The sequence below is a fragment of the Pseudopipra pipra genome, chromosome 15 (genome assembly GCF_036250125.1).
Source record: "Pseudopipra pipra isolate bDixPip1 chromosome 15, bDixPip1.hap1, whole genome shotgun sequence".
Lineage (NCBI taxonomy): Eukaryota > Metazoa > Chordata > Aves > Passeriformes > Pipridae > Pseudopipra > Pseudopipra pipra.
In genome coordinates, this window is record NC_087563.1 from 14,657,821 (window position 1) to 14,680,314 (window position 22,494).

The window sequence follows — 22,494 nt, forward strand, 5'->3', positions numbered from 1 at the left end:
CAGAGCAGTTCACCTCTAAGAGAAGGAGTTTCCTTTGAGTGCCAAGCTCCTCTGAGCTGAGCCCTGCCTGCCCTCTGCTATTCCAGAGCTGTGTGCAGTCAGTGCCCGCAGGATGCTCCCACACCCACTCAGACTGGCAGCAGATTTAATATTGATTTAAGAGGAGGGACCAGGTTAGGGAGGGCAGTGGGCTCATGGAGGGTTGGGTTTTTTAAAGCTTTTAATGGAATCTGGAACATCTGAACCTAGAACTGCAACATAAATAATTAATGATCACATGATAACACCTAGTTAGGAAAGCTGAACATGACTCCCTGTAAATGCTTCTCCTATTTGAATTATAGGCAAAATCAACATTTCTGGTACTGCTTCTCTTTCAACGACTTAGATTATTCTTCTTGTGGTAAGATCTGTTCTGAAGCTGTTCATGGATTTTACCTTATGTTCATCATCGTGATGTTTGAAAACCTTATGCTTCAGTAGCTCTAGGGAAGTGCTCAGCATCTCAGGATCTCTGTTTGGAAGAGACAGGTTGGCCCATCTAATAACTAATCTCCAGTTAGTTATTTTTTGTGCACTGTCTTTCTGCAGATACAAAACTATTCTTGTCTTCTTCATTTTGCTTATCACTATTGCTGTTTAATGATAGTTGATTCAAGGGAATACGCAAAATGAGGAAATCTTGGAAACCCCTCCTCAGGGTGTTGTGGAGAGTGTATGTGGGAATGCACAGTTTAATTAAGACTACCTGGCAGACATTCAGGCAAGAGAGGTCATGTTTAAGTAATTTGCTGGAGTTGTTTGAGGATATAACTGCCAGAAGAGATAAGGGGAAGTCAGTGCTTATGGTATATTTAAATTTTGAAGGAGGTTTCTGCATCCAGACTGAGTGTCCAGGCTGTGGCCTGGCAGGAGAAGCTCAGGGCAGTGGCTGGTAGGGAACTGCATCCAGGACCAGGTCCATTGGGAAGCAACAGACATGCTAATCTAGGAGCTAAATGCCACCTGTGTTACTGTGTGTACTGGGGAAGATGTTTTATTGGCAGTAATGCATCATGGAGTGGGACAGCTGAGGAATTGGCGAGTGTCTGTGGACACCAGTGGGAGAAGAGGGTGCCAATGGAAGCCACGTTCATGGGAGCCTGAAGACCAGGGGACCCAGGAAACGTGACACCTCTTCTGCTCCCCTGCTCCTCTCCTGGTGTCTGCTGCCTGTCCCATGCCAGAAGTTGGCTGTTTGTCTCCTCCTGGTACTCCTGGGCTGGTCCTGCCTGGCAGCTGCCAGAAAGTCCTGGGAAAGGGACCTGGGCAATCCCACCCCACCTGAGATGTACCCAGGTGTCCTGGGAGAACAGAGCCCTTTCTAGGCCTCTGCCTACAGCTGGATGGGGAAGGATGGAGGTGTGTGTGAATTATCTGTACTGTAGCTGGAAATCCTGGCTTGTGTTTCTGCTCTGCATTGATGGTGTACTCTAACCTGCTGTGTATAGGTGGCTCTACAGGAACACACCTGGGTTCCTATGGTGAGGGCCAAGGGTCAATCCCAGTGATCAACTCCCATGTAGTAGCACAGTCATTCAGGAAAATCCCTTCTCCCTTGCAAAGCAAGGAATGAAGCAAATGGACAGTGCAGACACACCATGGTATATATAAACTTTTAATCCAGGTGTTCATATTACATATATATGGAGTAGTTTTAATCTCACATAGCACAGAATTGTGTAATAACTGTGCGGGAGGATTAACCTTGATTTAATGGGAACAATTTTTTTATTGCTTTTAAAAAAATTGACAGGTAAGTGCTGACTCCTTAGGCGTGACAGCACTCATCCTAAGTCTGAATGACAGAAGATTTGAGTGGTTTCAGCATTAAAACATCCAGAGAGGCTTTTCACAGCCCTGGACCCAGTTGACATGATGCTAAGAAGCCCCCAACTTCCCAAATTTCAGTAGGGCTGAAAAAGTTAAGCACAGAGTTCCTCAGCTTAGAGTTTAAACTTTTAAATCCCAACCTGCCAGGCAGTCAGAAGGGGCCTCTTGTGAAGCTGAATTACATTTAGCATATGGTTTTATTAGATGAGACTTTTCTCAGCCATGTCAGGCATGAAAGACTGAGTATAAATAATGTGTTTAAAAGCTGCATAGAACTGCTGTCCCTAAAACAATGTGTTGCTCTGAAATTGCCAATTAGAGCTCCTGTTCATTTTCTTGTGGAAGAAAGACGTACTCCGACAGTTTTTTCTTTTTTTTTTTTTTTTTCAGATTAGGAAATAGAAAATCCTGGTCTTTTCTCACATTTTTAATTGACATTCTAAAGAGGCACATTCAGTGCAGAGATGTGCATGAGTTACTGAGTTTTACTGGGTTTTAGTTATGGCTAATAAAACCCATTTTCTGCACAGTTATTTAATTTGCATCTGTAATTGCTGCAGTTGTACATAAATTAGACATGCAATCGGAAGCCTAATTCAGCTTGTCTGCTCCTTCTGCTACATCCATAATTATGGAGCTGTGGTAAGTTCACGTTAAGAGGCAGAGATTTACAGAAGTTTTGGGAAGCAGTTGGCTCCAGGGAGAAAATGGCTTGTAGCTGTCAGCTGCTTACATGATGGTTATACCGAATGCCCAGCCTGGACTGGAAACACCTCATGGTGCCAGCACCGATGGGGGACACTCCCTGCCCTGCAGAGTTTCCAGTCGGAGCAGATCTGAAATGAGCTGGAGCAGCAGTCACATGCCATGGTGCAGGTGCAGCAGTTTGGAGCCTGGTGCAAGTGCTGGCCCTGCATTACCTGCCCTGGTAAAAGTTCACTCCCTGAATGTCTCTTTCCCTTTCCTCCTGAGGTACCAAGGGGAAGAACTGGGAAACTAGCTGGGATCTCATACTCTTGTCTTGGCCTCTCGCTTTCCCAGGGAACAGTAAATCTGGGGAAACTCTGTAAACTGAGAGTTGGTATTCCTTATATGTGTGCTATTCCAAGATATCATGCGTGTCAGGAAGGCAGGGGTAGCAAGAAGGCTGTGCTGGTGCCAGCTGAGCTGTAATTGTCCCACACACACCAAATGGCTCAGTCTGGCCCTGTCAGACTTTCTTCTTGCAGCTCTTCACTGGCATTTCCATCAGTGGTCCAACAGTTGAAAGCACATTGAAGTACCTCTTCCCAAAGCCCTCTGGCTCCATGGTCAAATTCCACGTGTATCCGCCAAACAAAGCAACTCTTCTCTCCAAACTCAAACAATACTTCTTCCCTCTCCCACATGCTTTTTGGCATGACCCCTTTCCTTGCTCAGATGGTTATCTACAGAACTTGTTGGGGTTTTGCCATGACTTGTCTTTGGGGAAGGGTGTTGGTTGTCTGGAAGATATTCTGAGTTTCAAGGAGAAAGAAGGTGGAAATGCATTCCTGTTGAAATCAAGCTGCTGATACCAGTGGGGCAGCATGTTGCTCATAGGCCACTGGGCATGTTTCTGGCCTTGCTGAGGTTGGTAGCTGTAAGTAATATCTGGATTGAGCTAGATCCAGGCCTGGAGGATTGGGAAACAAAGAGATGGAAGGTGCTTTCGCAGCTGGATGAGAAAGCACTTTTTTCTTGCCCTCTCTTTGCCTTGACTAATGGCAACAAGGGTTTCTGCAAGAGGCGTTGTTCTCCCTGTGTGAATTCAGGACATATCTGCAAGACCACATGCTGTACTCTTTAGGTTTTTGGGTTTTTTAGTTCTTTTCACAAGGAAGTTCAATCGGTTTCCTTAGTTTCTCTGTTGTGAGACTTCAAATGGACCTGAAATTTGTGACGTTAAGTTATAATCCTGGCAGGTTAATGCTTCAGACATTTTGTTCTTTGCTGACTTTTCTCGTGCTTTAGGAGTTCCAAATACTGATGTTCTCCCAGAGCATTGCTTGGCTTTGCAGATGAATTTTTTAAATGTAATTTTAGTGGAATTGCCCAGAAATATTTAGCTCCCCCCCAATACAAAAATCGCACTGCAGAGCCCGCCGTTGGTCAGAAGAGGTGGCTGAAACTCATGTGATGGGCAATGGTTGCTGCACTAATTTCATACCACAGTTTGACACACTCATTTTGTGAGGGGAAAAAAAAAAAGGAAAAACCTTTAAAAGATTTTTCCCTTCACTAGCTATTTTGCTTCCCTTTTTTTCATTGTGATTTTTTTCATGGTGGTGTATTTTTTTTGGTGTGGGTTCCTCCCTCCCCGCTTTCAGCTGGCTGCTCAGAGTTGCTATTTCCTGAGTTTTAGCCAGGCTAAGGATCGTTGCTTTGGACTTGGGTAACAGTCTCCCATTCAAGTGGTCAAGAAGTCAAGGTCAAGAGTGAAAACTTAAAGCTAGGGAGTATCTGCAAAAAACAAGCTCTCAGTTAGGAGGGTTGAGGATCTCATTTATGTTGCTCGTTGTGTTGAACTCCCACAGATTCCAGTTCTTTGGAAAGGTGCAGGCACTTTCACATTGGGGAATATATGTTTACCAAAATGAAATGTGAGTCCTTGCTCCACTATTTTTGATTTTTTTTAATCCCTAAAAAAACCCTGTGGCTCGATTTGAAAATCACTTCAAAACAATAAAAAACTTTGCTTTTGGTGAATCAGTTATTCAGCAAAATGTAAGAGTTGCCCAGCTGCACTGCAGTATTTCAGACTAAGGCACCTTGGACTAAAACCAGAATGTAAGAAACCTTTCCGAATGCTTCAGAAATTTTAGAGAAGATTAGCCAGAAATAGATTGGAAAGAGTGGAAAAGTAATAAATTAAAATTCTCTGATCCTAAGAGAAGTACAGGAAAGGTCAAATGGAAAACTTTGCACTGAAAGGCAGCCTGGAGCTGACTTGAAGGTAAACTGGAGAACCAGGCAATGAGAGCACTTGGAAACCATCAACCCTTGGCTTTCTTTTGAGGCTCACTGGGACAGTAGCAGCTGTTGATATCAGTTTGCTAATAAAGTTGAAACCAGGGAGAAAGTGATGGGTATTGATTAGTGTCAGCTCCAATAAATACGTGTCCAGCTCTCACACTGAAGAAGATCATTCTGAGTCCTGCAAGTCCAAAATAATTGTTGAGGACTCTTAGGGGCTTCCAGGGCACCAAAGCAAAGTGGAGTCTTTATTGACTGTAGTACTTTCATGTTTTATTGCATAACTGAACAGCACTGTTGTCAGACAAGTAAATGCTGTTTTGTATGACTTTCAAAAACATTATTTTTCAGCACAGATTTATGGTCTCAGATCTGGGTGAACAGATACTATAGGTGGACTGAAGGAGACAGTATTTGTGGTACTCTTGTTGCTGAGGAGACAGTTCCCTAAGCTGCTCTTAGGGAACAATAATCTGTTGAAGAGACCCTGACACCCAAAGTGTGCCTTTTTCAGCAGCCAAAAAATATTGCTTTTCCCTCCAGCCTTGCTTCCCTATTGCTATAAAATGTCACTTTATTTCTTTAAAGTAATTTCAGTTAGTGTTAACTTTTAGCTTGGTAGACTTTTCTTTTTTGGGTAATGGGAAAATATAAAGAATTTCTGTGTTGAAAGACTGAAGGAATAATATTGCCCAGCAAGAACTGAAAGAGGATAGAGTCTGTTCTGACTTCAGATTAGGGAACCATATTATTACTTCTATTAGCACAGTACACATTAATAATTAATATTATCAGAGTTGGTATGATCAGTACTATTATCTAAATATTTAGGTTTTTGGAAGAATAGAGAAGATGAATATACTTGTGGACAGCTTTTTACCATTTGATTTTTAAATTGGAACATAAACTGTGGTGTTACAGCTGATGATTTGTGGAAGGTTTTTGTATTTATTCCATTTCTTCTTATGATTGTTGTTCAACTGATCACAGGCCTTTTTAGAATCAAGTAAATTAGGAGAGGCTTGGTTAGCCAGTTCTTAACTAGGTAGGAACAGATGATAGAGTTCAATTAATTGAAGTCCAGTATTTGGATAAAACCTGTAATTCATTGCAGGAACTCAGATCTGGAGTCACTGTTTCTTCCAGTTTTAGACAGAACGTGTTAATTACTGCAAGCCTTTACTAGTTATGTCAGCAGAGATCTCAGTTAACTTCTTGATTACTCTAGCAACTGCTTTGTAAGGCAATTTGAAAGGGGTTTTTTTGGTGTTGGTTTTGACATTTCCCATTTATTCTACAAAAATAACAGGTTAGAAGCTAAATGGTCTTTATATACTGTTCCAGTTCAGGAGGCAGAAACTACCTGGAGCTTTGGAACAGCTGTCTAGTTTTACCCTTAACAGCTTCCACTATTTCTTTAACAGCCATTGACTTGTCTAGCCTTTTCAGCTTCCATTTGGGTTAACATCATTTAAAAAGAATTTAATTGAGTTTTTAAAAATTTAATATCTCAATTTGCTGTTGTTTCTGATACTTTTCCAATGTTTGACTTGATATGTTAGTTATCAAGTGAGTTGTCCACCAACCCTCCAGCCACCATCATACCTTGTTAAAATGCAAAGTTCTCTTATTTTAGTGATTATTACATGTATGTGTATCTATACATGTCTGTGTGTATATATATATATATATATATATATAAGAGGCTTCCCAGCCCTTCTTATTGGACATTGTGCATTTGTTTTCCAAAGTCTGATTTCATTCTCTGTAGTAAGAGAAGAGCAGTCATTAATACTAAAGCAATTTTATAGCACTCTGCAAGGTGAATACAAATGCAGTTTCTGACCACTTTAAGCCTTATTTGCACAAAGATGACACTGTCTTTAATTCAGGAGATAAATTCCTTGCCACCTAATTCTTGAAAGGCTTTTATTTTGAGATGTAGTGAGCCTGATTTGTCCCTATAGCAGAGTTGTCTGTTGCTTGCCAAGGAGCATCGCATCCTACTGACTACATCTGATTTAGCAGAGCAATGACCTCAGTTTGATTAGGCTACGAGCCAATCTGAAGGGCAAGTCAGACAGTGCTAGGTACAGCTTGCTTATCAATAATATGTAGATAACCTGATAAAAATACAGAGGTCCTAAAACGATGATCATTCCTTTGGAGGAAGCAGGGTAGATGGTGGAGAGAGGCAAATGGAAACTCTTTTAAGTCCTGGCACTTGCAGTTGAGTTAGGGGAAATTTTTTATTAATAAAAAAATTCTGAATTTCTCACTGAACTTCACGTGGACAAAAAAAAAAAAATCCTGAAAATATTGAGGGGTTTCATGGCAGTGGGTTTCAAACAAACCATCTCCCTTCTTTCCCTTGGAATATGTTATATTTTTCAACGATTCTCTGCATTGAGACTTGAAGTGCTTGATTTCATATCAAATGAGTAAAACATGTTTTCAGATGAACTAATATGCTTTGTTTGTTTCTTCACTTTAAAAAAAAATCCATATTCAAGTCAATTTGACCCGAAAGGAATTAAAAATATTTTGGACCTGCCAGAAAACTAAATGCATGTTGACCTGGCTCTAATCCCTCTAAAGCTCACAGATATTAATGCTAAATTTATCTTGAAAAAGAAACACTAAAGCCCTGCCCACGCATGCTGGGGAGAAGGTTTGCTTGGCAAACCTTGGCACTCATCCCTGTGCACCCTAAAGCTCATGGGTTGTTCTCAGGACACAGCTTTCAGGGCTGGGGAGTGGGAGGTGGGAGCAAGCCCTGGCTTTGCCTTCCTGAGGCCAGTGGGGAACTGCAGCAGGAAGATGTACCATGATTTCTTTTCACTTCATGTTCTTCTGACCTGTGCCTCTTAATTTGCCTTTTCACTTGAGAGTTTTGATGTCCTTACACCCATCCAGCTTCTTTGTTTCCTCCCTGCCTTCCTTCCCCCTCTCTCCATCCCTGATCCATGTTCATGAGGAATGCTGCATGTGGGAAACATCTCTTCTCTGCTGTTATCACCAAGACCCTGCGTCCCATTCACCCACTGGTGGCAGAGCAGCAGAGGGGCAGCATTTCTCAGTTTGCTTTTTGCAGGGCCTGACAGATTCAGAGCTCTTGTACAAATAGCCAAAGAAGCCTTGGCCCTTGATTTTGAAATGCCTTGGGAATAAACCTCATGCACTTTCCCTAGAGCAGAGACTGGTTCTCTTTCAGGGTTTTCTACTGTCATTTTGATGTTCAAGAAACTCCCGTGTCCTCCAAGAAACTCCCTTGTCCTCCAAGTGAGCTTTGTCTTCCCTACAATCCCCAATCAATTGCAGCTGGGTTTGTTATTGCAGAAGGTCCAAGCAGATTTAGCAACAAGGATATTTTCAAAACATAGGTAAAATTATAATTCCTTTTTGCTCCGATTTAAATCCTGCCAGTGTAAGTAGCCAAGGCATCATGTATTGCACTGCCTTTGTTCAGCCTGCCCAGCTGAGGTTTTCTTCTTGGGACACTCAAATTAACCTTTTTATGGCACAATATTCTGAGATGTATAAGAAGTTGGTTGAACTTATAGATACTGCAAATTGCACGTAGTTTTTACCCTAGAATTTGGGAAACTTTCTTCCTATGCTTCACCTGGTGAAATGAGCAGACTGTTTACTTTGTCTAATTAAAAGATCATAATGATTATGTAAGAAACAGGAGCTGTTTGCACAGTCATTTGTGCAGTACATTATTTACACTGATGAGATTTATATTATGTTCTACTTGACATTGAGAACATTCAATTGTATAATTTACAACTTTGTGAGACTATAATCGAGAAAAGCGCTCCCCTTTTAAAAGGATGGGATAATTCCATTTTGAAATGTTACCAAAAGACAAGACTTGAGGTTATGGCTAAAAAGCATTGGAAAAATGCCTATTTGCTTCAGTAGTATTTCCGATGATGTATGGTTATTTTATGTATTTCTTTGCCTTTTCTCCATCTTTTCAGCCCCCTGCACTGGGTAGGAATTTGACTTTTTCTTTTTTTTTTTTTTTTTTTTTTAATGCCTGTGTGTTTTTTAATGTTAGTTTCTTAAACTGTAATTAAACTTTATTCCCCCTTCTTTCAGAATAGTTGGCTCATGGAAAGACAGCTTCCACCCCCTGTAATCTGTTGTTATTCAGGTCCTCTATCAAGGTTTGGCATTTCATTCTGTTAAAAATGCAAGTGGGATTGTTGGACATGTCACCTACAAAGCCAGGGGGTCAGCTTGGCAGCTTACTTAATGTGCTAATTTGCTGTAATTTAATCATGCTTGGAATATGGATTGGACATTTGAGTATCTCATTTGAGTATCTCGGTGGCAGACTCGGACTCAAACAGCCCATAAACACCTGGCTAAAGCCTGGTCAGGAAAAGCAGGTTGTGGACTGGCTCCGGATCCTCTGCCTTTGGGAATTCAGGTGGGATCTCTGGGGCTCCTGGAGCTTCGTGGAGCTCTGGCTCTGCGCCCAGCGCCTGCCTGGAGATGTGGCTGAACTGTGCAGTTTAATTAATTATGCATTAACTGCAAATGAGACTGAGAGCTCCTTTTGTAGCTCTGTGTGAGTGCTGTGAAGCAAAGCCTGCCCTGCCTGGGTGCACACGTGTGCTCGGGGACTTTCAAGGGACGGAGCCCTTTTCCAGGGTCAACTGTGGGCTCTTGGAACAAGTGTGATGTGGTAAATCAGGCACCTTGTTTTGCAAGTCACAGGCTCTGCACTACAGGCCAGTTTACAATGACTTGCCAAAATATTTGCAAGACAGTATTTCTCAGATGCAATCAATTAAGTCAGTGAAACTTTGAAGTTGGCCCAAAAAATTAATTTTCTAGAGTAGATTTTTTGCCCCTTTTTGAGCTTACTTTCAAGCACTAGATGTGGAACGTCTTGCTCATAGATTATTTGGTGCTAAATTGTGAAGCCTGTGTTAGCATTAGTAAGGTTGACAGCTGAAAATCTTCCAAAGGATAAATTTTGCTGTTGGAAAAAGTTTGTGTTCAGTTCTTAGAGAAGTCCATTTCAACCAGGTCACATAGACTGGTTTGCCTGGCTGTTTTGCCATTTCTTTCATTTCCCCTTTCTGATTATTATGTTGCAATATGAAAGTTAAAATTTTAACACAATATGTTTCACCATTTAAAAAAAAAAAAAGCTTAGCCTGGGGTATTCTATTACCTCGCTCTCACTTAATCTTTTACCAGTGCAATTATCTCTCATCTTTGTTATTCATTGTGTGACTCTGGCCCTGATGAGATCAATTTAGTTTTCAACTTTTCTTTTTGGTATTGTGATAACTTTTCTCTTTGTTGTGACTTGCCAGAAAAGTTCTCCCTGGCAACATCTAACTGTGGTTATTCCTCGTGCCTCTGGCCTGGCCATTTTGCCACGGCATCTACCTGGCCATTGTCACTGAACTAATTGGTTTATCCTTTGGAAAAGACAATTTTTTATTTTTCAGTCTTGAAAGTTCTCTATTTTGTCAGTTCAGTCAGTTTCAGCTTCTTTGTTCTTCATAACTCAGATTCTCTGATCTGTGTTTCAACTGCACATAAGGAAGAAATTTTTCCCTGTGAGGGTGGGGAGGCCCTGGCACACGTTGTCCAGAGAAGCTGTGGCTGCTCCATCCCTGGAAGTGTCCAAGGCCAGGTTGGACAGGGCTGGAGCAACCTGGGATAGGGGAAGGTGACCCTGCCCATGGGAGGGGGATGGAACAAGATGAGCTTTAAGGTCCCTTCCAACCCAAACCATTCTTTTATTTTATGATCTGGGCAGACACTTGAGCATCTCCTGAGATTTAGAGTCACTGTGCTGTCGCATAGATGACAAGGAAAAAAAAGGAATGTTGCTTGTGCCTGTGTTTGCAAGAATGTGCTTTCACTCTGCAAATGTGGGACACTTGTTCTGCCCCAAGAAGTTTACAAGAATTACTCTATAAAGGCCCAAATATACAGTATATGAAATACTGTGAAATACTTTGAACTCCTCCTGGTTTCAAATGCCAGGACTGGATCATTCCAGTGGGAGTTCAGCTGCCATATGTGCTGGCCTTTGTGCAGCTGGAGTCTGAGACCTACTTTTGAGAGCCCAGCCCAACTTACCCCAACACCCGTGGCAAACTCCCCCAGTCAGATGAAAGGTGGAGCAGGCTCTGTGTTAAAGTGTGATTTGACTCAAAACAGCATCACCATAAACTCAGAGGCAGGGAGCTTGTAATGAGATCATATGGTTACCAAGGCTTGCAGCCCAAGAGTTTCTTTTTAAATGAGTGCTGCTTTGCAGATAAGAGCAGGATGAGGATTCATAACCTTGTTGAGGATGCCTGGTGCATGCCTGGTCTTTAGTCTACTAGTGTGGTCTTACTTTTAGTTTATGTAAAAAAGTGGAAGAGGGAGAATTTGGTCACAACCCCAAGATAGTTCTGCTGCAATAATTGTTCTTGGTAAATGAATTACCAAATAGCAGCCACTGTGTTAACCTGTGATTCAAGAAATCACAAGAAGCTCATGAAAATCAAATGTTGAGGCAATGTCCTCCTGGGAATGTCTTTTACAAAGGGCTAACTTTGTGTCATGTACCCAGTGCACTGTGTGGGATTTGCTTCTCTTGTTTAGACCATTTTCCATTGGCTTTCACATCACAGGAGCTCTCTCCCATTTTAATTCCTTGCTGGCTTTACCCAGTTTTCTTATGAGTGATCTATAGCAGAAGGGTCCAAATGCAGACTGTACTATGGGAAAGGGATTTATAAATTATGAAAGACCAATGTAGCTGAGCAGGATGGTGAAGGGGGAGAAGAAAGACAAGTAGAGGACATTTGGAAAACAAAACAGAAAGCAAAGAAGGAGGTGAGCAGGGCTGTAAAACCAGCAGAAGTAAGTTTTTAAAGAAATTAAAATATTAGAGGAACTCTTGATTAGCAAATGAACAAAACACATCATGATTGTGTGCAACTGGAATGAAAAACAAAACCCCAAATCAAGGAACTTAAAAGTGGGAGAAAAAAATCACTAGGGCATAAAAATCAAGATGTGATGACTGTTCATTGGTGACTCCAACTTCCATGGGTTGGGCTTCAATTTACCATAGAGGACAAATGGGGGCTTTTATAGAATACACGAAAAGGCTAACTGGGGGCTAATTTGGGAGTCTGTTGATCACGGAGGACAGACACAACAGAAGCCTACAGCATCTGAGCAGCAGGGAGCATTGCAGAAAGATGACTTGTGATTTAAGGTGCAATTCCCAAAAGAGCAGTTCTCTGTCAAGCTGTTGAGGGTGTTTGGTGTCTGGTACTTTTCCAGAGGTGCAGATGTACTTGAGCAGCGGGAAGCTGAGCTAAAGCAAGTCCACCCTGCCTCCTGCTTCCCTACCACACAGCCTGTTTCTCCTGTATTTGCAGCACCAAGTGGTAGATGGCCTCATGCCTGTGCTGGGATCATAGTCCCAGGCTTGGACTGGCACTGCCACCAGCTGTGGTGCAGCTGAACAGGGCTGGGTGCCCTGTGCTCCTGTGCCATCCACATATGTTTGCCACCACAGCAGAGCAGGCTCCACCTGGGCTTCACTGGTGCTCAGTCTGAGTCACTGGGGTGAAAAGAAAAAAAACAACCACAAAGAAGCTGGTGGTTTGCAGCAAGGAATGGGAAGCTGGGAGTCCCTTCAGGAGACTGTCACAGGAATGGAGATCAGCATCAAAAGTGCTGCTCCTTGTGTGGCTGCAGAGAAGGTGCTCAGCAGTCAGCTCAGGTGTTCGTCTGCTCCCACGCTGACAGATGAAGTGTCCATAAAAGCAAACCAGCTGCATTTAAATGGTGGCTGGCTGGTCTGAATGCTGCACACTCAGGTTTGAAAAAAAATTCCAGCTCGTTGCTGTGCTGACAAGCCACAGATGACAGCTGTGAACATGACATGCAGTTCAGTCCCCCAGCTGCCCATCCCAGTCTCTGCTCTGGGCTTGCCAGAAAGTTCCCTTCTCTCTGTCAGAAAGAGGAGGTAAAAATTAGAAACTGCTTTATTAGGACAATATCGCTGCTGTGAGACTGGGGAACCCTAAATCTACTACAGTTAAAGTGCAGTCATTTCATAAGGGCCTCTTTAAGAGCTGTAGGTGCAGCTGTATTTCCCTGAGCCTTTTTGAAAGGGGTCATGAAAAAAACCAAAACAAGAATCATGAGCCAGCAACTGTGCTTTTGTTGGATGTCCTAAAGGGAGTGACAGAAAACACAGGGAGAGGCGATTTTCATGGCAGGCAGCGTGTTCATGCTTCAGTAACTCAGAGCATCTGTTTGAGCTTTGCCTGCCATGATGGCTAAGGCAGAATGAGGAGATGTCATGTAATTAGGTTTCCATAAAGCACATGATATCAAACATTAATGAGCAAGGCAAAAACTCTCAGAAAATAAGGTGGTGTCATCCCAAACTGTTGCAGAGAGAGATTTCTTCTGAAGACCTGCAAAGGCGAAAGTAATCTGCAACTTGGGCACTTTCACTGGAAGATGGTCTGCAGTGTTGGGAGAAGACCACAGAAATACTACTGAGTTTTTAGCTGGCTTTATAGAAAAAAGAGGGGTTTTGAGGGATTTTTGGATGAACTATTAGAGTGCTGCTGTTCTTTGATTTATTCTGGATGAGCAGCACAAGAGAAAAATAGAACCTTGTCTCTCAGTGGTTAATTTGCACAAATGTGAGTTTTTCCTAGCAGGAGCAAGAAGGTTTCAACACAGGCTATTGTTAAGCCTGCAAATGCCAAGTGTCTGCTCTTGGGAGATGGAGAACAAAGTTGGCACCAATAATTAGTGGTTGATCTGGCAAAAGTTGCTGAAAATTAACAGCTGATGGAGAGGTCTTGACATGATTTAGTAAAACACAGTGCAGGTTGAGATGACTTTTTTGATGTTACTGTGCAAAGTGCAGGGGTGACCAGAAGGAAGGTAGTAGAGAAAATATTAAGAAGGAATTTGGTGTCTTATTCAGTTCTTGGAGTTTTTCTTTTGAGCTTTTCTAGCATATTGTTGGAGTACAATGATACAGAAAAATTACTGATGTTGACCAAGGAAAGTTGAGATGCCAAAACACTACAAATTGCTCATTTACTACAGATGCAACTTTGTTTCGCTTGCTCTTTGGTAAGATATGGGTATTAATTCCATTTGGATGTAACAGTCATTTAGGAGCAAATTCAACATGGGAATAACACAGCATGGTCCAGCAAATCCAACAATTCATCATCCAAGAGACTGAGAGGCAGAGCAGCACCGTGGTGCACTGTGGTCAGGCGTGTGTGGAGGCGTCCCTGCCTGTCCTGGGAGAGCCTCTGGGAAAGAACACTTGGTGGGAAGTTGGGATGTGAACCAGAAATCTTGCAGCTACTGCTGTAAATGCTTTGAGCTGTGTTGGTGCTCTTGGGATGGTTCCAGTGCCAGCTGGAGCCAGTGTGGCTTTCTCTGTGCTGGGAAGTGTTGGTGTCAGAGGTACCAGTGCCCACTGGGCATGTTTTCTTGAGAGGGAAACACTTGAGGGGTGAAGGTAACTGCGGGTGTGGAGAATTTTTATGCTCCAAAGAAAATTTAAAGTGGCTGGTTGGCACCTACTGGCAGTGAGATGACTTCCAGGGAACTTCCTGATAACTTTTCCCAGGAGCTGGCAGGACTGTGAGGGCTATAGTGTGACAGTGATGAAGTGAGGAGCAAAGAGGGAGGACAGGCAGTTTTCACTGCAGGATGGTAGGATCACATTTTGCCTCTGGCTGATTTACTCACAGCAGGAATAAAGATACTGCACTCGGAGTTAGTTTGACTTTGACACATAAGGGAAAGAGATGAAAGCACAAAAGCTCAAGATACCTTGACAGCCAACCACTCACCCAGCCAAATAGCAGCCCCCCAGCCAGCAGAGCTGCCCATCTGCAGTCTCAGTGCAGAGCTCAGGCTCTCCCCCCTGTCCAGCTCTGCTGTTCTGCAATAGCAGCTCTGATAGCTTTGGCCTTGCTGCTGATTGCTGTAGCTTTTTGTGAGCAGCAGAGAGAGGACATGACCTGCAGGCCCTGCCAGCCTAGGCCTTCCTTTCTAGAGAGGATTTAAAGATTTATGGTCAAATTTTACAGGAACTGTGATTTGCCTTACAGATCATGAATACATGATTGCCCCACGGTCTCACAGCAAGTCCCCTGAGACCGCTGTGATGGCTCAGTCATTACCTCTGGGCTCTAGCAAGGAAATTTTAACAATAAAGTTTTCCTGGTGGAGTAAACCAAGAGACAGGGCTGGAGCTGGCTGCTTGGCAGGTTTAGAGCTCTGATAAAGATCTGTCTCCATTGCTGCCAGGCCAGACCCATTCACCCTCCATGGTACACCTGGGAGTGACAGCTGGGTTCTGCATGGAGAGTGAATTTTCATGCTACATCATAGATTCTGACTAGACTAATTTTGAAAACTTGTGGCTCCGGGAGCAGAAGCTGCTGAGAGCCTTGAGGCTGGCAGTGAGAACATGGTGGTTGTGCTTATTAGCTGCATTAAATGTTGCTGTGCTGGGAGAAGGACATTGTGGCTCCATGGGGATGCAGAACTACCACGTGTGACCTTCTCTCTGTCCAATGAGTGAGGGAAGCCCTGCCAGGGCAGTGTGGTGACCTGTGGCTGTGGGTCTCGGGACAAGCGTGTCCTTGAAGCTTGGTGGAGAAATGGTAAGGAGCTGTGTCTTTCAAGGACTGTCCTTTGACAGGAGGTCTCTCCTGGAGGCACAGAGACAAGCTGCTCACCACACAAGGCACAGAGGCCTGGGGCAGTAAGGATCACTGCCTGGTGTGTGTCCTTCCTGGCAGCCGGAGGCTGTGCAGGACAGTACGTTACTGTCACCCCAGAGGGGAGCTGTGGGGACTCTGCTCAGGCTGCACATTGCCCAGGACCTGCTGACACAGCAGCCTGAGGCAGCAGGTCTTCAGGCAAGAGCGCAGATGTTCTTGTAATGAGCCCAGTGATCTGGTGACTCATTCAGCCCTTCTCAAGCAGCCAGTTTTGATGTGAAAACTTCAATAAATGAAGATGGAGAATCCACTTTCATAGCATTTCCAGGAGTCGTTTCTTATTTCTGTTTGGAATGTGATGGCTTTGGCCTCCTCCCTTTGCTTCCCACTGTATTCCTGTGAGTGAAGCGCTGGGAGCCTTTACTCAACCCACAGCCACCTCACTGCCTTTCCTCACCTCTCTGAGTGAGTCTTTTCTGACATGTGTTAAAATCAAGAGGTTCTTGGTGGCACATCCAGAGCTCTCGTAATGCAAATGATAGTAATGATACTAAAGCTAATAATTGTTATTCTTCAGAGTGAAATGTGGTCCTGAGCTGTGATGATAAATAAGATCCATGTCACTACTGCTGGATTGCATGTGTGTATCTAGGAAAGGAGCTAAAAGGTTGAATCCAGGGGACTGGTTTGTTACTACCTGCCTGGATAGAAAAAGACTATATTGGCAACTGCACCTGCCTTGAAATAGGAGTCTGTGGGCAGTAAGATCAGATTTTGAAGTAGGGTGTCTATCTTTAATTGTTCTGAAATGTAGACTACCCTGGGTAGCACAATACCCCTGAATAGTGAATTTTTGTTAAAGTACTTTCAAGTAACAAGCATTTTACCTCAAACAGCTCCATTCTTCTCCTCAAAACATTGGCATGACCTTGCTGCCCTTTTGGGCTTGTATTTATTATGCAGTATTACACACAAAGCATTGCTTTTACTTTGCAAAGCAAAAACATTTTGGGTCACATTTCTCTCTCATTTAGGTAATTTTTAATTGACATTAAGCGAAACTAATGCTGTTACATAACACCCAGAACATAACAAGTGCTGCTACTTCAAATTCATACCAGCTTAGCTGAAACCTGAGCCTGAGCCTCTCTTGGTTGATGACTTGTTTGTCTGTTTGATTCCAGCTGCTAACCTCACTAATTTGGATAATCTCGACAGCGCGTTGAGCCTTGTTGAAGACCAGGTGCACAGATCGAGGCAGCGCCACCGAAGGCACGCGACGGAGGACGATTACAACATTGAAGTCCTTCTGGGGGTTGATGACTCAGTTGTTCAGTTCCATGGGAAAGAACACGTTCAGAAGTACCTGCTGACCCTGATGAATATTGTGAGTACAACCCCGCGAACCGCCCTGTGGGAAGGCGCTGAGAGGACCGGGAATGTAGGTTGGGTTGGCCCATTTGAAGGAGACATAACAAATTTCTCTCATGGCAGGAGGTAATAGGAGGGAAATCCAGGCCACTTTCAAAAAATTCAAAAGGGGAGAAGAAAAAAAGGCAAAAGGGGCCAAGAAAGAAGATGAGTATGGAACTGTTAAAATGTTCAAAGTCTCGCTTACGTGCTTTGGTGGGCTGGGGGCACAGGGTCAGCGGGGGCTCAGGTTTTTGGAAGTCATTACATTTTAGCTGTATATTCCCTTAATCCGAGCTTCTTGCTGAGAAATGTGGTTTGGAGAACTGTCTTCAAATAAGCTTCTATTAGAAATTTCACTTGGTTTTTTTTCACATTTTTGAAACTACTCAGATAAATTCTTTGATTCCTCAACAGCCACTTTAGGTCCCAGGGCACTTTGCTGCTCCTTGTTCGCCCTGCAGTAAAATGTTATGTAGTGTAACACTGAAATTTCTGAAATTGATTTAGTGTTTACTCCATGACTGACATCTTTAGGTTTCCTTAGTTAAATATTTAATCTTCTGAACCATAGTCTGTGCAACAGATTATATAGTGCAGTAGGGATGAAAGAATACACTAGGGAATATTATATTTGAAAGAACCACTTTTTATTTATAAACATGAGTGCAGCAGACACAGCAGCCCTCTAGTATCCAACTCAGTAAGCAAGGACACTATTTTGTGGGAAAAGAATCAAGTCTTGAAAAATCATCCCTGTTACAGATCAAAGTCAAAATATATTTCCTTCTTCTGCCCAAAAAATAGAACTGAGTGGCAGCCCCCTTCATAGACAACTCATTTGGGGATTACTTTCTTCCTTCTCATCTGGAACAGGAGTCTTTTCTCAAAAAAACATCCAGAAAAGCTTTAGGTTCAGTGAATGTGTGTTCTCAGTGAAATAGCATTGAGTAAAAAATTGTAGGTCTGCTCTGTTTTTGACAAATGGAGTCTGACTGCTCAAGTTTGCAGTCATGTCAAGAGGATGAGCATGTAGGTGGCTCCTTTGGCTTTACAAACCACAGAGGCAGAAATCCAGGCTATTAGGTACATTTGCCTGGGATGTAGTTTTTCCAAGATGTATTTTTTTAATTATGAAGTTTATTTTTTTCTTTCTTTATTACATTCTTTTAGCAATGTGCAGAGTATCACCGTTTTTCACTTTAAATGAGAGGTGGAATACGATTTAAGAAAATCCCTTGTCTGATATAAATTCAGTTGCACCAACTCTTTATAACAGCATTATAAATAGTTAAAAACCTGCACTAACATTAGAGTTATGAGGTCCTTGGTGTCTGCTCTGATGGTGGTAAATACATATATTCTAACAGAAATGACACAGTGAATTTCATTTATTTGTGTGGTTTGTTTCCTCTGAGGCTTAAAACAAAGTCTACAGTGAAACAGATGGTTTTATGCATCTCTAAATTAACAAGCCAAACAGGCCAAACCAGGAATGTGGCAAACAGGCCAAAATAGATTAAACATGACTCTTTACTTATCATGTCACTTAAATCTATTTTTAAGAATTAAAATATACAGTAATGGTAAAGAAGCCATAAATGTTCCAACTCTGGAATATACTTCTTCCTAATTTTAGTAAACCATCCAACACACAAATTGCAAGAAATAACAACTCTAAGCATGCTGTCTCTGCAAGTGGTTTAGAAAGTGCAACCTGTGTAACTGTACCCACAGGGCACAGCAGCTCTTGGCATAGGCAACAATTGTTCTGTTGAGAGCTCTGAGGTAGAAACGTGTCTTTTGGGGACTGAGGATGTATCCCATGCCTTGTGCCCAAATTTGACGAGCTGTTTGAAATCCCCAAGGCCTCTTGAGGAGGCTCTGGATGGTCTTGGGCAGTCATCAGTGCTGTCCTGTTCTTCCCTTCTTCAAAACTCAGCTGGTTCCTAGAGTCTGTATTCGAGCAGAGGGATGAGTGATGGTAACCAGTCCTGTTTCCAGCTCCAGTATAGAGAGGCAAGAGGGGTTTGTTACTGCAGATGCCAGGTGGTGCTGTGGACCATTTCATGTTTCTAATGAAATGTGTAGGTCCAAGGTCACTCAAAAGAAGAGAGACAGCTACAAAAAATTCCAACTGTATTTTTAAATCTGGTGGAAGATCCTTCCATAACCATCAGATTGTGTGTTTCTTGCTGATTTTAGGATGTAATCAATTAGCTTCCTACAACAATAAGGCATTAAGCATAGAATCAATTAGCTTTGTACAGTAACAAGTTGGTAAGCATAAAATCAAGAATGCATGGTAACTGAATAAAATAGTAGTGAAAGTATTTACTGGAGATAAGAGGATGATCAAATAGTTGAATTTCTGAGCTTCCAGAAATTAAATCAATCCCAGGTGAATTCTCCCTCCTGGGACACAACACCACTTTCCCAGAAGCAACTCCCAGCACAACTGGTTCTCTCCACTTTTCTTGATTTCCTTGTGAGTGATGGCATGAGCAGTTGTCCTTAACTAACTTCTCCCAGGAATCTTGGGTGGAACCCTACCACCAACCCAATCAAAACAATTTATTTTTCTTTTCAAGCCCAGTGCAACGACTGTAAATTCAGTAAAATCTGTTTTGTGCTGCTTAAGTGATGTGTTACAGTCCACACCTAAAAGCCATGAAGTGAGAAAAAAACCAGGGGCTGGGTGTCCTGGCTATCTTGAATAGCTGTGCTAATATTTATCCCAAAGTTTGGAAATGAAGTCACTCCCAAACAAATGGTGATAGACGCCAGAGCATTTTTAACATGTTGGGCTGCAGCCACGCATCCCCTGACTGTGCGCCAGCCGTTCCACTGCAGTGAGCTCGGCCTCGTGCCACCGCCTTTCCATCCTCCAGTCATTTCCTCATACAAAAACTCTGGTTTCTCTTGACCTCCTCTCTTTTCTCTGCTCAGCACCCACAGGACGTTCAGTCCACCTTTGGAAAATATTCCACTGTTTTCTCTTGAGAGACCCTCGGCTGCCTCTCGCTCGCACCATTTTCAGTTGTACGTCATGCTGTGTTTTTTCCTGGGAAGGATATTAGCCTGCACAGTCCTCTGCACTTCCAAGCGTGAGCCCACACATTGCACAAATTAACTTTGTATTTATAGCACGCAGGAGCATTGCCACAGAGGAGAGGGATTTGGGTGGAAACTTGTAGCTCTGTAGTTACTCAAGAACACGGAAGGTAATTCAATTTCTGCAAGAAGGCGTCTCAAAACCCCAGGGATTTTATCTGGTTCTACGAGTGTTTGGGAAATATTGGAAAAGGGCAAGGCATTGGAGAAGTGGCATCTTGTTCCTTGGGAAACGAAAGGATTTCACTGCAGGATGCTTTGAAAGGGAGAGCAGGGAGCTGAGTGGATGTCATTGAGCTAAATAGCTTGGATGGGTGCACCGATCACAGGGTAAAAAAACTGGCTGGATGGTCAAGTCCAAAAAGTGGTGGTGAATGGAACTAAATCCAGGTAGTGGCCAGTCAAAAGGGGTGTTCCCCAGGGCTCAGAACTGGGGCCAGCACTGTTTAATATCTTTATCAATGATCTGGAGGGATTTAGAAGATGTGTGGATGTGGCACTTGGGGACATGGTTTAGTGGTGGCCTTGGCAGTGCTGGGTTGATGGCTGGACCTGATGATATTAGAGGTCTTTTCCAGCCTAAACTATTCTGTGATTCTAAGGTGGGTGTTGTTGGTAGCCAGCCCCAGTGCTGAAATTCTCTGATCATTTCATAACCCTCTTGAACAGAGATTCCAGGATTAAGCAGGACATTTGCTGCCTGCTGTGGAAGAGTAGCAGACCTGAGACCCTCTCATTTACCAGGCTGGGCCTGCACTATTGACTAGTGTGACTATTTCAGCTGCTACAGTCCTGTGTTTAGGGTCACATCCAGGTTGGATATCTTCAAAACTTCCTGAAGAGTCAGAGGTAGAATGTGTGATCTTACAATATTTCGGCCATTCCAAATAGCAAAGTCTCATCAAATAAGCTCAATTGCAAATGGTTTTTTGTATGTATTGGCTTCATCTGTCTTGACTTCAAGTCTTCCACTTTCATGCCTCTCTTCAAATGGTGGATTTTTTTCCCAGTCAGGCCCCTGTTTTAGCTCTTTCTTGTATCCTTTGTCTTTCTTCCTCCACAATATTCCTCAATTTCTCAACTACCTCATTTTCTAATGCTGGAAATTGTCATCCTTGTCTATTTTTTAGAAGAATTTGTCTACAAAGGAGGTATATTTTTTTATCTTTGGACAATTTTCAGGGGTAAAAATCTTTCATTTCCTTTCCATTCCCTTACTGTAAAAGATGTGATATTGCAATATTTATATATATTCACGTAATGGATATGTGGCCAAAATATTTGCGGTACAAACCCTACCTCCTCAAACTAGATGGGTGCATAACTGCTGTTATTTCAAAGGCAGAGAGACCCTAAATAGGATTTATGCCTCACTCAGGGCTAGATTTATCTGAGTATTTAGTCATTTACCTGTTTTTGAAATTAGTGAGAATCAGTTTTAAAAATTAGCCTATGGGTTTATGTATCTCCCAGCCTTCAAGTGAAACTTCAACTCCAGAATAAATACATTAAATAACTTTTCATTTGAATAACTGAAATCAATGGGAGTCATGCAGCTGGGGGCTTTGGAAAGTCCCTGGAGTCTTTCACCTGCATCTTTCAGCACTACATATGTCTTTGAAATTGTGGCCCTGAGGCGCTGTTGAATATGTTATCTGTCCTCTTTAATAGGATGTACATGATACTACTACTATAGATGAGATTTCTGCTTTCGTTTCTCTGGCTGATGAGGGATGAAGATTTGCAGGTACAGAACAGCAAGTCCCTAATGAGAGGAGAGGGCAGAAATGCCATCGGTTTTCTAACTGACGGTTGGATAAAAACCTTGAAAGCATGTCTAATTCAAGCTGTTAAAAAGAAAGTGATGATTGAATACATTGAAATAATGGGGCACCCTGTCTCCAGAATCATGCTTTTTAAACTAAAAAAGCAATTTTTTTAGATGGGAAGGATAGTTCAGTAATGTGGAATTTGACTGGATTTTTTAAAATTAAATAATTCATAGACACCAATGCTCATTATTTAAAATCAGTTTATTTCAATATGCTCACTTGAAAGCTGTACTAACTCTAAGAAGTTCCACAAATAACAAATGTAAGTCCAGCTCTATTCATCTGAGGCACTTCAGCTGTCAGTAGCTGAATTACAGCTTGTTTGAAAGCTTAAACATATGTATGTGAGTTAACTCCACGTTTAGGTGGATCATTATAAACCAGGAATTGTGACTGGTGTGAACAGTGTCTGAAAAGGCCTCATGGGGTTATTTTTGTTCATTATCTTGATTGCTACCCTCCAGTGGAAGTTGTAGTTGTGACTGGGAATTCAGGAGCTCCCACAGGAAAGA

At 42.5% G+C, this 22,494-nt stretch overlaps 1 protein-coding gene across 1 annotated transcript in view; it reads left to right on the forward strand.

Moving 5' to 3' along the window:
• ADAMTS2 (ADAM metallopeptidase with thrombospondin type 1 motif 2) overlaps positions 1–22,494 on the forward strand; it is a 173,291-nt gene that overhangs the window by 97,867 nt on the left and 52,930 nt on the right. Inside the window, exon 4 of the mRNA XM_064672116.1 lies at positions 16,811–17,013. Coding sequence (XP_064528186.1) covers positions 16,811–17,013 — 203 coding nt within the window. The remainder of the gene's footprint in view (positions 1–16,810; positions 17,014–22,494) is intronic.